This window comes from Furipterus horrens, unplaced genomic scaffold (genome assembly GCF_987537825.1).
Source record: "Furipterus horrens unplaced genomic scaffold, mFurHor1.1.pri manual_scaffold_8, whole genome shotgun sequence".
NCBI lineage: Eukaryota > Metazoa > Chordata > Mammalia > Chiroptera > Furipteridae > Furipterus > Furipterus horrens.
This window is the reverse complement of record NW_028327178.1, coordinates 7858274-7873019: the sequence shown is the minus strand read 5'-3', so window position 1 is coordinate 7873019 and position 14746 is coordinate 7858274. Positions and strand designations below refer to the sequence as shown.

Below are 14746 nucleotides of genomic sequence, written 5' to 3'. Positions count from 1 at the left end.
CTGCCCCCAGAGCACCCCATGGCCAGCCATTCCCACTGAGCCTTGCTCACTTGAGAGCCCCCTACCTGAGCAGTGACCATACCCCTGCCCCCCCTTTTGTGTGGGGGCACCTGAGCCCCCAAGCACCGAGGCCACGCTACCGCTCTCACCCCCCCTCACCCCCCATTCAGCAAAGATGTCTGAGCACCTGCTGAGAGCCAGATACATCGGGCACAGAACAGCAGTGGACAGAACAGGCCTGGGCTCTTCTCTGCCCCCTGGAGCAAGAGGGCTCCGTAGAGGCCCCACGGCTATTCGTGTGAATGCAGCGTCACTGCTTCACAGCGAGTAGCTTTGGAAAGAACAGACCCCGAGTAAAAGGGTTACAGACCGTGTGTACACTGAACACAGAGAAACCCACGTTCTGCTACGCTGCTGGGAGGGGACCCCTCTGTAGCATGTGGGTTGCACTAGGGACGTGTATGCTGTCCTGGGCAAATGAGAACCATCTCCACATCCTTCAGGTCTCAGTACCAGCCCCACCGCCGCCTCAGCCGGCACCTCCGTGGGTGGGGGGCCCTCCAGAGCATCCTACACACGCCAGGTGGGCCCCTTAACTTCCTCCTGACCTCTCCCATGTCCAGACCAGCAGCCTCGACAGTGTTCCCTAGTGGTTACTGGCGCTAAATAAGTATTAGTGGAGCTGATCGGTCTCCGGCCAAGAAGTCCACCCGAAGAGCAGAAGTAACCAGTGGTTCAGGAATGTCACCCTCGCCCAGAGATTTCCAGGGTGGGCGTCAACACCAGGACGTCTGCGCAGCCTCTTGGGCTGCTGGAAGCTGAACATGTGAGAATAACACAGCGAGACGACTCACTTCATTCCGTGCAACCAGAGTTATGAAGGCCCCTTGTCTGTAGCACTCGATGGCAATACACTTCCCAATGCCGCTGGAGCCGCCGGTGACCTAGAAGCAGAAATAAAAAAAGGCTCCTTAGCACTTGGCGTTACCCTTCTGCGGGCGGCTTACTTAACATAATTAGGCTGGGCCCTGAAAACCAGTGTGAGAACTAGGTCTGCAGCTACTGCCGCTTCTCCAGCCTGGCCTTTGTGAGGTAGGCGCAAACATGAACGATCGTACCATCAGCGGGGCCTGCTGCTGCTGTCTGTCACTGTCCTCGGCACTGTGAGACACACAGCATCCCTGTAATATTTTCCTGAGCTCCCTGGAGGGAAAGTGCCCTATTAATCTAGCTAATAAATAACACATTAGTCCTCAGCGCCCACCAGTAGGCACGTGGATAGAGCGGTGGTATACCGGGCACAGAACATGTACACAATGGAACACTACTCAGCCATAAAAAAGGAAATGTTCCCATTTGGGACAGCGTGGATGGACCTAGACATATGATGCTCAGTGAAATAAGCCAGTCAGATAAAGAGAGCGGGATATCATCTGATTTCACTTACATATGGAAACAAAAGCACAATATATATATTTAAAAGAACAATATACATGAACAAACAAAACAGAAGGAGACAGCCCTGGCTGGCGTGGCTCAGTGGATTGAGCACTGGCCTGTGAACCAGAGGTTCACCGGTTCGATTCCCAGTCAGGGCACATGCCTGGGTGGCAGGCCAGGTCCCCACTTGGGGGCGCACGCGAGGCAACCACACAATGGTGTTTCTCTCCCTCTCTTTCTCCCTCTCTTCCCCTCTCTCTAAAAATGAATAAATAAAATATATATTTTTAAAAACAGAAACAGACACAGATACAGAAAACAGACTGGTGGTGGTCAGCTGGGAGGGGGTTGGGGCTGGGGGAAAGGGGAAGGGATTAAGAAGTACTGATTGGTAGTCACAGAACAGTCACAGGATGTAAAGTACAGCATCAGGAATATAGTTAATAGTATTGTAATAACCGTGTATGGTGCCTGGTGGGTACTGGAATTATTGGGGGGAACACTTTGCAAATTATATAAATGTCTAACCACTATGCTATACACCTGGAACTAATATAAAATATTATTGAATGTCAATTGAAATTGAAAAAGAAAAATACTAAAGGAATAATAATAATACATGAGTCTGCCTTCAAGTCCAATTCCAGCAGAATCTTACGAGCTAACTGCATACCTCCTGTGCATGACCAGCGCTCTAAGAGAGGAAAACAACGGTCACCGGCATGTCCTAGAATATTTTCAGCAACTGCTTACTGGAACGTAACATACGATCCCACCGCAACCCTGAAAAGTACAGCTTTCTCCCTCACTCCGCCCCTCACCGTCCACAGCCCAGCATCCTGGCTGCTTTCCGTTCCACGCTCTCTCCGACCACACGACAGGCGTCCTGTGTCTGCACGTCCTGTGTCCCGGCCAGGAAGGCCCGCCTGCCCTTGCTTCATCTGGCTGGCACCTACTCCCCCATCACATCACAGCTCAAACGCCGCTTCCTCGGGAAAGCCTTCCCTGACTGCCCCACTGCCCCGCACTCCCTTCAGCACTGCAACCCTGTTTCCTTCAGTTCATGGCACTCACAGGATCACACACCCACGGGCTGATGCGTGTGATTAATTTAATTCAAAACCAACTCTCCTATCGCTGCTCCGTAAACGCCATGAAAAATACCAACTCTATTTTCGCTCCGCACCATATTCCTAGCACTTAGCATCGTGCCTAGCATAGAGAATGGACTCAATATATATTTAACTTAACAAGACAAATGCAATATTTTCTTTCTAGCCATTTTCCCTATGCAGACTATATAACACGGACCCGGGGGTGCGGGGCTCAGGGCTGACCGGTGAAGGGGAAGGGAAGGGTCAGGACGCACCTGTCCTAACAGGGGGCTGTATCTTACTTAAAAAAATAATTACCTTGTAATATCTTATGTCAAAAAAAATAATTACCTTGTAATATCTTATGTCAAAAACCAACAGGTTTCACAAGAGTGCATTCACAGCTCTATCAAAACTTAGTTAACCATTTCCCTATCGGCAGACCTTTGGACTGTCTTGAATATTTTACCGTTAGATATTAATTGTGCTGTAATGAACATCTCTGACCTCATTCCATGATTTTAAATCCTCATGAAGCCCCTTGTACACAACGTCCTGGTCTCCACGCAACTCCCAAGCATCCGCTTTTTCTTTCTAGCCTCATCTTTCCACCACTGACACGATTTCTTTGGGGGATCGTTAACCGATGACCTACAGTAGGTTACTGTAAAAACATACCTGTTGCCTAGGCGAACGGCCGCCTCTGCTCTGAGGCTGTTTCACGGGTGGTTTTGGTTTATTAATTTGCACCACATTCCCATTCCATAGCCGTTAACAAGACGCCTAAAAATGTCCCGGCTGTGTCACGATGTTCCTGCTGCCTAAATGTCCCTCCACCCAATATCCCCCACACACCCACATTTCCAAATCCCGCCTCTCCTGCGGAGACCAGCTCCCGAGTCCCCTCCTCCAAGCAGCTCTTCCCGTCACTCAGTCCTGTCCTTTACCTGTCACTTTGCTCCTTGTGCACTGTTACCTCTGTAGGTGTCTTCGCTCCCCTGCCAGACTCTCAGTCCCTTGAGGATGCACCCCCAGTCCAATGTATTTCCCTCATCCCCAGACCCAGGCCATGTGTATGCCGTTCATCTGCAGAATGGCGTGTGGTGCCGTTTCTCTGAGAGACGCAATGGCAAGGACGCGTGTGGGTACACTTCCCCTATCTGCTATTCAAGGAATTAGTGGAAGTTACGAGGTTATCGAGAAAATGTATATGCTGTCAAGCACCGTGGAGACAAGAGCTGCTGTTCTTACTGCTTTTTCTAGACTGCGGTAAGGAAGCTGGCTGTGTGAAACTGCCGCACATCAAAGAACCATGCAACCTGATTACCTCTACGGTTCCTTCCAGAAGAACAAGAGGAAGACTTCAACTTTTAGGTCATGGTTCATGGGAAACTCACCTCCCAGGGAAGTCGCCTCATCCTTAGGAGGCACCTAAGGATTAGCCGTTTCTAGGCTGTGTTATTCTGAGTTACAAGCGAATATAAGAGATTTTCCAAATGGCTTAGAAAAATGGTAAATGTGTATTGAGTTGCCTGATAATTGATAAACTGAGCCCAGACATGGGACCGGAAAGGTAATAGTTTAATTCCCTTCCTCTCTCCTCCCCTCTTACTAGTCACTGGAAATACTGTTTAACTGGAACTAAATCGTTAGTCACACCCTGCACCTCTCACTGCGGGCCAGAGCGGGGAAGCGCAGCAAGGAGGGTTGCTTCCAGCCACCTCCGAAGAAGGAGAACTTGATATTCCAGTACCCAAGTCCATTAAACGGCTTTTTAAAAACCAGCTGATTTGAATAGGTGCGTACCCTGGAAGACTTCTGCGCCGTAATTAGGGAGATAACAAAAACAAACAATAAGTAGTTATGATCCAGTCTGTTCATGCCCCCACATACGCAAACATTCTAAACCTCTGCGCCCTCTCCTTCTAACACCACCTGGTCTAGTCCTAAGCAATCTCAGGAAAAATAATTAACTTCCACTCCTCTCATGACATTACAAAAGAGGGCAGCTAGTGACATCCTGTGAGTGATGCATGTCATCCGCACATTATTTATAAGGGCGTATTAACACTAGATGGTGAAAATCAGAAACTCCATCTGGTCTGTCCCAAACATGTTTGTCACCTTCCCGACCTGTGCTTGCAGCCCAGTGGGGCTGGAAAGACCAGAGTCAAGGTTAAGTGACACTCAACACTGACTCAACATCTTGGCTTTACCTTTTTCTAAGTCATGCTCAGCAAATGCAAGATGTGAAAGAATCCAGCTTTGAAAGCCGTGCGTTTGTGGCAGAACTGTCACCTTCAGGATCTCGCACGGCTGTCAAGTTTTGCTCCTCTCTCTCTTTCCGGCTTGTCCAGACTTGAAGCACACTAAAAGCAACAGCCCTGCGGTGCTATCACAGCCCCGTGGGGAGACTCAAGTATGTCACCTCGAGTACCAGGAGGATTTGTGCCAACAGCTTAGTAACGAACTGTCCTTACTCCAAACCTCCCACCTCAGGGTGCCTCGGGGCGGCATTCAAAGCCACCTCCCACGGTGAGGTGCTGGGCGCAGGTAGGGAAGCAATTCTCGCTCAGTTAAGGCAGGTGCTACACCTGCAGAAAGGGGGTCTTTGAAGCCACGGCCCTCCAGTAAGAAACAAAGCAAGTCCATGCACACCCCCTTCATTCCTAAGGCACCTGCCAGGTGGCCTAGCTCATCCCTCTCACTCTGAACTGATGGCACAGGACCGCCCTGGGACCCCAGGCTCCGCTCCCAGCGACGAGCGGCATAGACGGGGCAGAAGCGCCGCAGCCCCCCATCCAGCCAGGGCTGCCGGCCCACTGGGCTCCGACCAGTCCCCCCCCCCGCGCCCCCGCCCCGTGAGTCACTCCCTGGGTGCCGTTGGCAGCTGCTGTCTGCCTCTCGAACGAGCCATCTCCCAGCTGGGGGCCGCCTCTCTCTTCCCCGCCCGTCTCCCCGCCGCGTCCTAGACAAAGTTTCTCAGCCTCTCTGTGCCTCAGTTGACTCATCGGGAAAACTGAGGACAAAAACAGCCACCTCCCAGGGATGCGCCTGGGATTCGCGAGCGGCTCCCGGGCCCCCAGAGCGCCCGCCGGGAGCGGCCGGCTGCCGCGGAGCAAAGGACGGGTCCCCGAGGCTCTCCGCGGGGGCAGCGCCGGGGTGCACGGTGGCGAGCGAGTCTCCGTTTGGGGAGGGGGCCGGGACGCGGGGGCGCGCACTGGGGCCACTCACCACCACATGCGCCCCGGGCAGCGCCAGGGGCTTGGGGCTGATGAGCGGCGACAGCATGTACAGCAGCAGCACGAACGCCACGACCACGGTGGCCACGAGCAGCAGCATCGCTCGGCGGGCCGGGCCGGGGCTGGGGCCAGCGGCGCAGGCGATCACGCGCGGCCGCGCAGCAGGAGCCGGTGTTTGGGTTCCGGGCGTGGCGGCGGCCGAGGGGAAGAGGCGGAGCCGGCAGAGGGCGCGACCGCGGCGGAGCGGCGCCGCCCGCGGAGGTGCGCGCCCGGGTCCCAGCGCCCCCGGCGTGCGCTCGGGCCCTGCAGCCCGCGCTCGGGGCCCCCAGGCGCCCCCACCTTCGTCCCCGGCGGCGCCACCCCGAGCGCCTCTGCGTGGGCGCGGAGGCACCGCTGCTTTGGGCCGCGGGCGCGTCTTAGGACCGCGGAGAGCTGGTTTCCGGACCCTCCCGATCGCGCGTCGGGGCGTCGGGCCCGCTCTGGTCGTGCGGTTTCGCCTTGTCGCCGAGTGTCGCCGAAGCGGCGGCCGGCCTGGCACGAGGCTGTTCCGAGCGATCTAGTCTCGGCCTGTGGGGTCGCCGGGCCCTGCCGGTGCCTGGAAGCCCTGGGATCAAAATGAAATCCAAGCCTCCATTTCAGAGTTGCTGGGCGTCCGTGTTCACATCCCACTGTCGCTTCTCAGAGGAACGGGAAAGCCTGAACATGGCATTTACAAAACCAGATTTCTTTGAGCAGAGGGTTTTTGTTTTGTTTTGTTTTTGTTTTGTTTTTAACTAAGGCAAGATTTAAATTAAAAAGAAAAAGCGTGAGCTCTAATTCACATCCCGCTTTAAAGTACATAATAAATGGATTTTAGTATACTCAAGAGTTGAGCAACCCCCGCCACAATTTTAGAACACTTCATTACACACCCCGCCCCAATCCTGTGCCCATTAGCAGTCACTACGCATGTCCTCCCAGGCCTAGGCAGTCACCCGTCTTTCTGTCCCTCTGCTGATTCTGGACGTATCACAAAAACAGAATCACTCGCTATGGAGCCTGCTGTGCCCGGCCTCTTGCATTCGCTTAGCATAGTGTTCTCAGGGGTCATCCATGCTGCACAGGGTATCGGTAATCCATTGATTTCTTTTTAAATTTTATTTCCTGACTTTAGAGGGGAAGGGGGAGAGAGAAAGACATCAATTTGTTGTTCCACTTATTTATGCATTCATTGGTTGATTCTTGTAGGTGCCCTGACCAGGGATCATCCTTGCTGTATTGAGAAATTGCTCTAAGAAGCTACCCGGCCACGGCAGCACTTGATTGTTTTTGTCAAACTATATTCTAGCCCTGGCTGGTGCGACTCAGGGGATTGAGCGCTGGCCTGTGAACCAAAAGGTCGCTGGTTGGAGTCCCAGTCAGGGCACAGGCCTGGGCTGCAGGCCAGGTCCCCAGTTTGGGGAGCAGGCGAGAGGCAACCACACCTCGATGTTTCTCTCCCTTTCTTCCTCCCTTCCTTTCCCTCTAAAAATAAATAAAATCTTAAAAATAAAATTATGTTCCATTGTGTGGATACACCACATTTCATTTAGCACTAATTGATGGGCATTTATCCACTTTGGGGCTTTAATAAATAACGCCTCTGTGAAGGTTCACGTTCAAGTTTCTGCGGGGACATATGTTTTCACTTGTCTTCAGTAAAGACCTACGACCGGAAGAGGGGTTCTGTGGATAGCAACCTCACCTGGTGACCTAGTTATAAATTCCTAACTGGGCAGGTCTTGGTGGGTAGTTACACCCTAGGAACTTCTTTTAGTAAAAGGCTTACCTTTGCCTAAAGCAAGTTGTCTTATTTCTGTGCATCTAGGTTTACACACCTTTGAAAATGATCTTTTTAGACCCCTCCTTCTAAAGTGTGACCTCAAGGGAACACATAATCTTATTAACTACCCTGTAATCCAATCCCTACTTTGCTTTCTCCCACCTTCAGGTAAATCTTCTTCACCTCCCTCTTCAATTCTAAGCGCACACACAAAGAAGCTACAAACGGTCGTTTCTTGGAATCTCAGTGTGTTGAGATCTTGCTTCCAGTCTTATCCTCAAATACATTTTTATAAGAATTGTCTACAGATTTGACCACACTTCTGTGGACAATCTTACAGTAACTATGTTTCGCCAGAACTGCCAGACTTTTCCAAAGCAGCGGTGCCCCTTGGCATTCCCACCAACAACGTGAGGATTCCAGTTTCTCTATATCCTCAGCAACACTTAATCATGTCTTTTTAACGACAGCCTTTCCAGTGGGTGTGAAGTGACATTTCACTGTGATTTTGACTTGCCTACCAGCACATAGTTTTGTTTGCTTGCTTGCTTTTCCTTTCTGTTCTTTTTAGAGACACTATGGAGCAAAGGTGCAGAGTTTTTCTTCTTTATTTACTGCCCAGAGTTAGCCAAATTGCAAGGTTTGAGGGCACAGGCCCCGACTTCTGACACCAATTAGAAGTTTGAGGGGTTCCCAAACCACCTTCTGTTTGGATAAATCTCTGGAAGGACCCACTGCACTCACTGAGAGCTGCTCTACTCACGGCTATGGCTTCTGACAGTGAAGGGAAAAATGAACAGGGCAAAGTCTGGAAGGCTCTAAATGCAAAGCTTCTGCATTGTCCATGGAGTGAGGATGTGTGACGTCCCAGTGTGCATGTGTGACAATATGCATGCAGCACTGCCAACCAGAGGAGCTCATCTGGTGTCCAGAGGTTCCTACTGGGGCTTTATTATGTAGGTGTGGTTGGCGGATTGCCCACGTGGCTGAACTCAGTCTCCAGGTCAACTGATAATACATGATACAAAGCTTCCGCATACACCACATAGTTGGTCTTTCTGTCACGGCCAGCCCACACCTTAAAATCTAGTTTGGCCAGCCCTCATCTAAACAAAGACACTTCTATCAAGGATGACATAGATTACTTCCCAGAAGCCAACGACGAAGGCCAGATTCTTGCTATACAGGCCACCACCGGTCTTTGTTCAAAGCTCTCCTACAGATAAAGATGCCTACATTTGGAGGAGGCAGTGGGGAGAAGGAGGCTCTTCACTCAATTTTCATATAGATTGGACTATCAATATCAGCACTGCAATCTCACCAATAAGACTATGACAGTTACACCATATCACTCTATCAACTAGAAAAAAAGAAAATTGAGGTGGTATGGAGGGAAAAAAATAGTTGCAAGAATTATAGTTATACCAGCATCCTTCCTCACCCCTTCTCCTCCAACTCTCCCCCGAAGGAAGAGGACTCTCCCCTGGTCCCGCTCCTGCTGAGTGGGAGACAGCCCTTCCTGCCTGCAGCTTTCCCTCTGCCATTCCAACCGCCAGTTTCAATGTTGTGAGACCTTCACGCTGAGGATGGACTGCAACGCGCCATGTTCATTTGATGCAGTATCTCTTTGACCGTTGTGGGAGACCGTGGGCTGTAAAACACGCGTCTAGGTCTGAAGAAACCTAATTTGGAGGTCCAAATTGGTGCAGTATCTTCTGATTCAGTCCTTTTATAGCACTGGGTCGGCCAAAAAGTTCATTTGGTTTTTTCCGTAAGATGGCTCTAGTAGCATTTAGTTGTCCAAGTTCATTCGAAACAATTTTGTTAGACTGTATTGTGACAGCTGACATATCAGTGTGCATTAAAAAAAAAAAAACCTTACCAAAATTGGTGAATTTTTGTGTAGCCATTTTAAGATTGAAGATGGAAGAAAATATGCGTTTTTGGCATATTACGCTGTATTATTTCAAGAAAGGAAAAAACGCAACTGAAACACAAAAATGATTTGTACCGTGTATGGAGAAGGTGCCATGACTGACCGAATGTGTCAAAAGTGCTTGTATAGTTTCATGCTGGGGATTTCTCACCGGACGACGAGTTGAAGAATAGTGATCAAATCAAGATATTGAGAACAATCAATGTTATACCAAACAGGAGACAGCCGACATACTCCAAATATCCAAATCAATGAAGTTATTGGTGAAAATGAAAAAAAATGTGTCTTTTATTTTATGGAAAAAACTTAAATGGACTTTTTGACCGACACAATATTTTGAGCATTGCATCTACCCCTGAATATGCAAAGCCCAGTCCAGAGTCTGTCTACTCCAATGAGATCCATTTGTAACCTTCCAGAGCTATCGGCACCTGTCCAAACACAACAGGTCTGCTATTAGTTCTCTCTCTGCAGAACCTTGACTAATACAGAAGGGATCATGGGCTTAAAAGCAAAACTATGAAACCTTTAGAAAACATATTGGATTTTAAAAGGACGAAAACTTTGGTCAGGAAAAAAAATCAGGTCACTTATTTAAAAATGAGGCTCGTTTCAGATTTCTCCACAGTAACATTCAGTGTGAGTATGATGATATACGAGGTCTGTTTGGAAAAAGTCCAGCCATTGTTAGTATAAGAACAGCTGGCACATCGATGTAACCCGGCAGCCAAGGAGAGTGGACTGGAATGCGCGTGAGTGAACAATGCCGACTTCACTGTACTAGTCAGGGGGGCGGTGGACACTGCTGAGCATGTGCACTGTGTGGCCGTAGCATTCAAAATGAGCGAGAGCAGCAAATCTGCATCTAATTTTGTCAATCTTGAACATTCCTCTGCGGCAACTGTTCAGATGATTCAGAAGGCTTTTGGGGACGAGGCAGTGAGTGCGGTGCAAATAAAAGTGTGGCACAAACGCTTCGGTTAATAAGGAGCACGACCTCAATGTTCTTCACACGCGGAGACACAGTATGACGAAAACGGCCGCAGCTGTGGGCAGCTGGTGATTGGCAGCTTCATCCTGACAATGTGCCTGCTCATGCATCACGTCTCGTGCAGTTTTCTGGCAAAACATCAAATCACCCATATGACTTAGCCCCACTACAGCCCAGATTTGATGCCCCGCGACTTCCTTGTTTTTCCCAAAACCAAAATCACCTTTGAAAGAGAAGAGATTTCAGACCATTGATGAGATTCAGGAAAATACAACGGGGCAGCTGATGGCGACTAGAACTGTGTGAGGTCCCAAGCTGCCTCCTTTGAAGGGGACTGAGGCGTCATTGTCCTGTGTACAATGTTTCTGGTATCTCCCCCAGTAAATGTCTCTATTTTTCATACTTTGTGGTTGGATCCTTTCTGGACAGCCCTCATATCTACAAGATTCTTAAGGACAGAATGTTGAGCCAAGGTTTTACATCCAGCAAATCTGTATATCACCCGTTGAACATATAGCAATTACGGAAATATTTTTCCCACAAGTGCTTCTTGAGTAATAAAGCTACTTACTGTCTTAGTCCGTTTGGGCTGCTGTAACAGAATACCACACCCCAGGTGACTTATAAACAATAGAAATTTGTTCCCCACACTTCTGGAGGCTGGGAAGCCCCACATCAGGGTGCTGGCAGATGTGAGGATGTGGCAGGAAGGCAGTTTCTGAAAGCCGAAAACAGCTCTCACCAGAAACCAAAGATGCTGGCACCTGGGTCTTGGGCTTCCAGACTCCAGGTCTGTGAGAAATAAATTGCTGTTGTTTCAGCCACCCAGTCTACGGTGTTTTGCTATGGCTGTCCTAGCTGACATTATGCCATTAGATAATTTCAAATTTAAGTTATGTTATGGAACCCACAGATTTTACTTCATGAAGCCTGTTTTTCATAGGAAGGAGGAAGCAACTGACATTCTGGCATAAGCTCCCTATCAAAGCATGTGGTCCAGATGTGGCAGCGGCCCTGTTAGGACACATCCCTACTGAAAACTGAAACAAAAAGCCACATTTGCCCTGGTCAGGCTGCTCAGTTGGGTGGAGTGTTGTCTTATACACTAGAAGGTTGAGGGTTCAATTCCCAGTCGGGGTGCTTATGGGAGGCAACCAATTGATGTTTCTCTCTCTCTCTCTCTTTCTCCCCCCTCCTTTTTCTAAAATAAGAAACCATATCCTCGAGTGAGGATTTAAAAAAAAAGAAGGCAGCCACATCTGTTGACAAAGAAATCCTTCCTAGTTTTATAAAGCTCCGAATCAGCTGTATCTGTAAGCAACAAAACTGGAAATAATTTACCTTTCATCCCACATGAAAATTGCATTTATACTAAAATGGTTGCTGTTACCAGTATCTGTGCATCCAAGAAGTTGCAGTAAAGGGACTAAGCCAGGTTTATTTGTTCCGTGAGTTGGTATTTCAGTTCTTGAGCGGTTAGCTGAGGTTTACTGGAAAACGGTCACTTAGCTACTTCCTTTAACGCGGCTTCACCTACCCTGCCCGCCTCACATCTGACGCCGTCTTTTGCTGACATCTCAACAAATGCAAATGGGTTTCTAGTCTTAGCAAACAGGCTACTTTATTTAAAAGCCTGCAAAGCCCCAATGTTCACATGTGCCTCTAGGATGGCTGTATCATTCAATCTTCCTTCAAGTTCTCTTGGTTCTGAACCTACTTCTTTACAGTTTGATGTAAATTCCGCTTAAGTTCTGATGGATCATTGTTTCATTCATCAGCCCACCTCCTTAGTATGGACACACGATGCTTTTCATACTCCACTATCAGTTATGACACAAACCAACCATATTCAAATAAAATGAATACAAATACTCTGGTGTTCATTTCTTTATAATCACTCCATCTTCATCCTTAGGTAACAGTTGCCACATTCAGGCAGTGTTCTGTTTTACACAAAAAGGTCCAGTTAAATTTGTATTACTTCATAAATTAAGATTAATAATAATACAGATTTTACTTCCAGTTTAGCTTATAATGTAAAACTGTAAGTTAGAAAAAAAGAAAAGGAAGAAACAGGTTTGAAACTAGAAGAGAAAAGGCAACTCTTACTTACAGGAGAATTCCAATTAATAAACGTAGCAGGAACGAGAAATGAAAAGTCACGATCAGAACAAGAAATAATTGCTGCTGTAAGCAGGATCAACAACGAGTGGGTAAAAAATTAAGGAGAAATAGAATAACGCAAAGCCTCAGTGGCTCTTCCCCCAAGTACTTATCAAACACTGGGTGATTTTAACATATATCCACAAATTCTTCCTTATTTCCTTTCTCTTTCCTCCAAAGCTGGACTTGGTAACTAGCTCTGAAGAACAGTGAGAAAAGGGAAAAATAGTAACTTCACAGTGGAAAAAACCCAGCAGACATCATCTTAACCACAGGACTGAAGTTAATTAACATCACTAAGAATAAGGCCTTGAGACCTGGCTGGTGTAGCTCAGTGGATTGAGCACCTGCCTGCAAACGCAAAGGTCGCAGGTTCGATTCCGGTCTGGGCACAGGCCTGTGTTGTGGGCCACGTCCCCAGCTAGGGCATGTGAGAGGCAACGAAAGGATTTTTCTCTCACATTGTGTCTCCCTTTCCCTCTTGGTCTCCCTCCCTTCCCCTCTCTCTAATTTATTAAAAAAATAAATAAAGGAACATGAAGTACCAATATGAGGAATTTAAAAAAAAGAATTCGCTGCAGGTTCTAAAACTTAAAAAAAAAAAAGAAAAAAGGAATAAGGCCTCGATACCATGTCCCCTGGTTTGATGAGACAGGACACATCATTATGTGGTAGTCTTCCCCTAAATCCCTAACCTTAGTCTAATTCAGAGAAGACACCAGACAAACCTAAATTGAGGGAGTCTTCATAATACCTGGCCCAAACCACTCAAGTGTCTCAAGTTCATGAAATACAAGGAAAGACTGAGGCACGTCACCGATTAAAGAAGACTAGGAGATAGGGCGATGAATGCAGCCCTGGAGTGGATCCTGGAACAGAAAAAGGACATTAGTGGGAAAACGATGGCCCAGCATCAGGTTGTGGTTTGGTTAATGGTATTGTGCCGGCGTTAATTTGTGGTTTGACTGTCCCATGGTTACCTAAGAGGCTAACCTTAGGGGAAACTTGGAAAGATGACACAGGCACTCTCTACATTAACTTTAACTTCCTCTTCTGCCCAGTTCTGCTTCCTCTCCCTTCTGCTCCCAGGTGTTGATCTGTAATAAACATCTTGGCCCCCAAACTCCGCCTTCTGCTGGCTTCTGGAGAACCTAACCTGTTACAATACATATTACCCAACACATATCCCAGTTAGGGTGCATCCGGGAGGTGACTGATCGATGTCTGTCTGTCTTGTCTCTCTCCCCTCTTCCTCTCTATCTAAAATCAATAAACATATCCTTTGGTGAGGGAAAAAACAGTATTTCATATTAATAATCAAATATTCTAATATATCAAATATACTCATTCTGTTTTTCTGCATGAAGACAGTGAACTCAAATGTCTATTTTCTATTGGAATAATTCATAATTAAGGTCCCTCTAGGGCAGTGGTTCACAACCTTCCTAATGCTGCGACCCTTTAATACAGTTCCTCATGTTGTGGGGACCCCCGACCATAAAATTATTTTCATTCCTACTTCATAACTGTAATTTTGCTACTGCTATGAATTATAATATAAATATCTGATATGCAGGATGCATTTTCATTGTTACAAATGGAACATAATTAATGCATAGTGATTAATCACAAAAACAATATGTAATTATATATGTGTTTTCCGATGGTCTTAGGCGACCCCTGTGAAAGGGTCGTTCGACCCCCAAAGGGGTCGCGACCCACAGGTTGAGAACCGCTGCTCTAGGGGTTTTCAGGCTGAGACCAAAAGTGTTCTTCAACCTCTAGGGTACAGCTCATAAAGATGTTCCTCATGTAGGGTTTACTTGTTGCTCAGAAAACAACTATCCAAAATTTCATGATGGTCAAGGTCAAGATAATCAGAGCCTGAACATTCAGGTTCCTCTCCTTATCTGCCCATAAAGAACAAAGAGAAATGGCCTATGTTCTAGAATAAGTCTAAAATTACTCAAGTTCAGAAACAGTTTTAGTAGCAGAAATACAGAAAACAGAGCTGTGGCCGGAAGCGGCATGAATCCTGAGACATCATTCTCAGAGCACATGTAGGAGGTAAGTGTGATT

At 47.8% G+C, this 14746-nt stretch overlaps 1 protein-coding gene across 1 annotated transcript in view; it reads right to left on the bottom strand.

The window, feature by feature from the left end:
* KDSR (3-ketodihydrosphingosine reductase) overlaps positions 1-5973 on the bottom strand; it is a 28799-nt gene extending 22826 nt beyond the window's left edge. The window contains exons 1-2 of the mRNA XM_090285415.1: positions 5769-5973; positions 855-944 (exon numbers count right to left, since the gene is read on the bottom strand). Coding sequence (XP_090141541.1) covers positions 855-944; positions 5769-5876 — 198 coding nt within the window. The 5' untranslated portion in view covers positions 5877-5973. The remainder of the gene's footprint in view (positions 1-854; positions 945-5768) is intronic.
* Positions 5974-14746: the final 8773 nt, after the last annotated feature.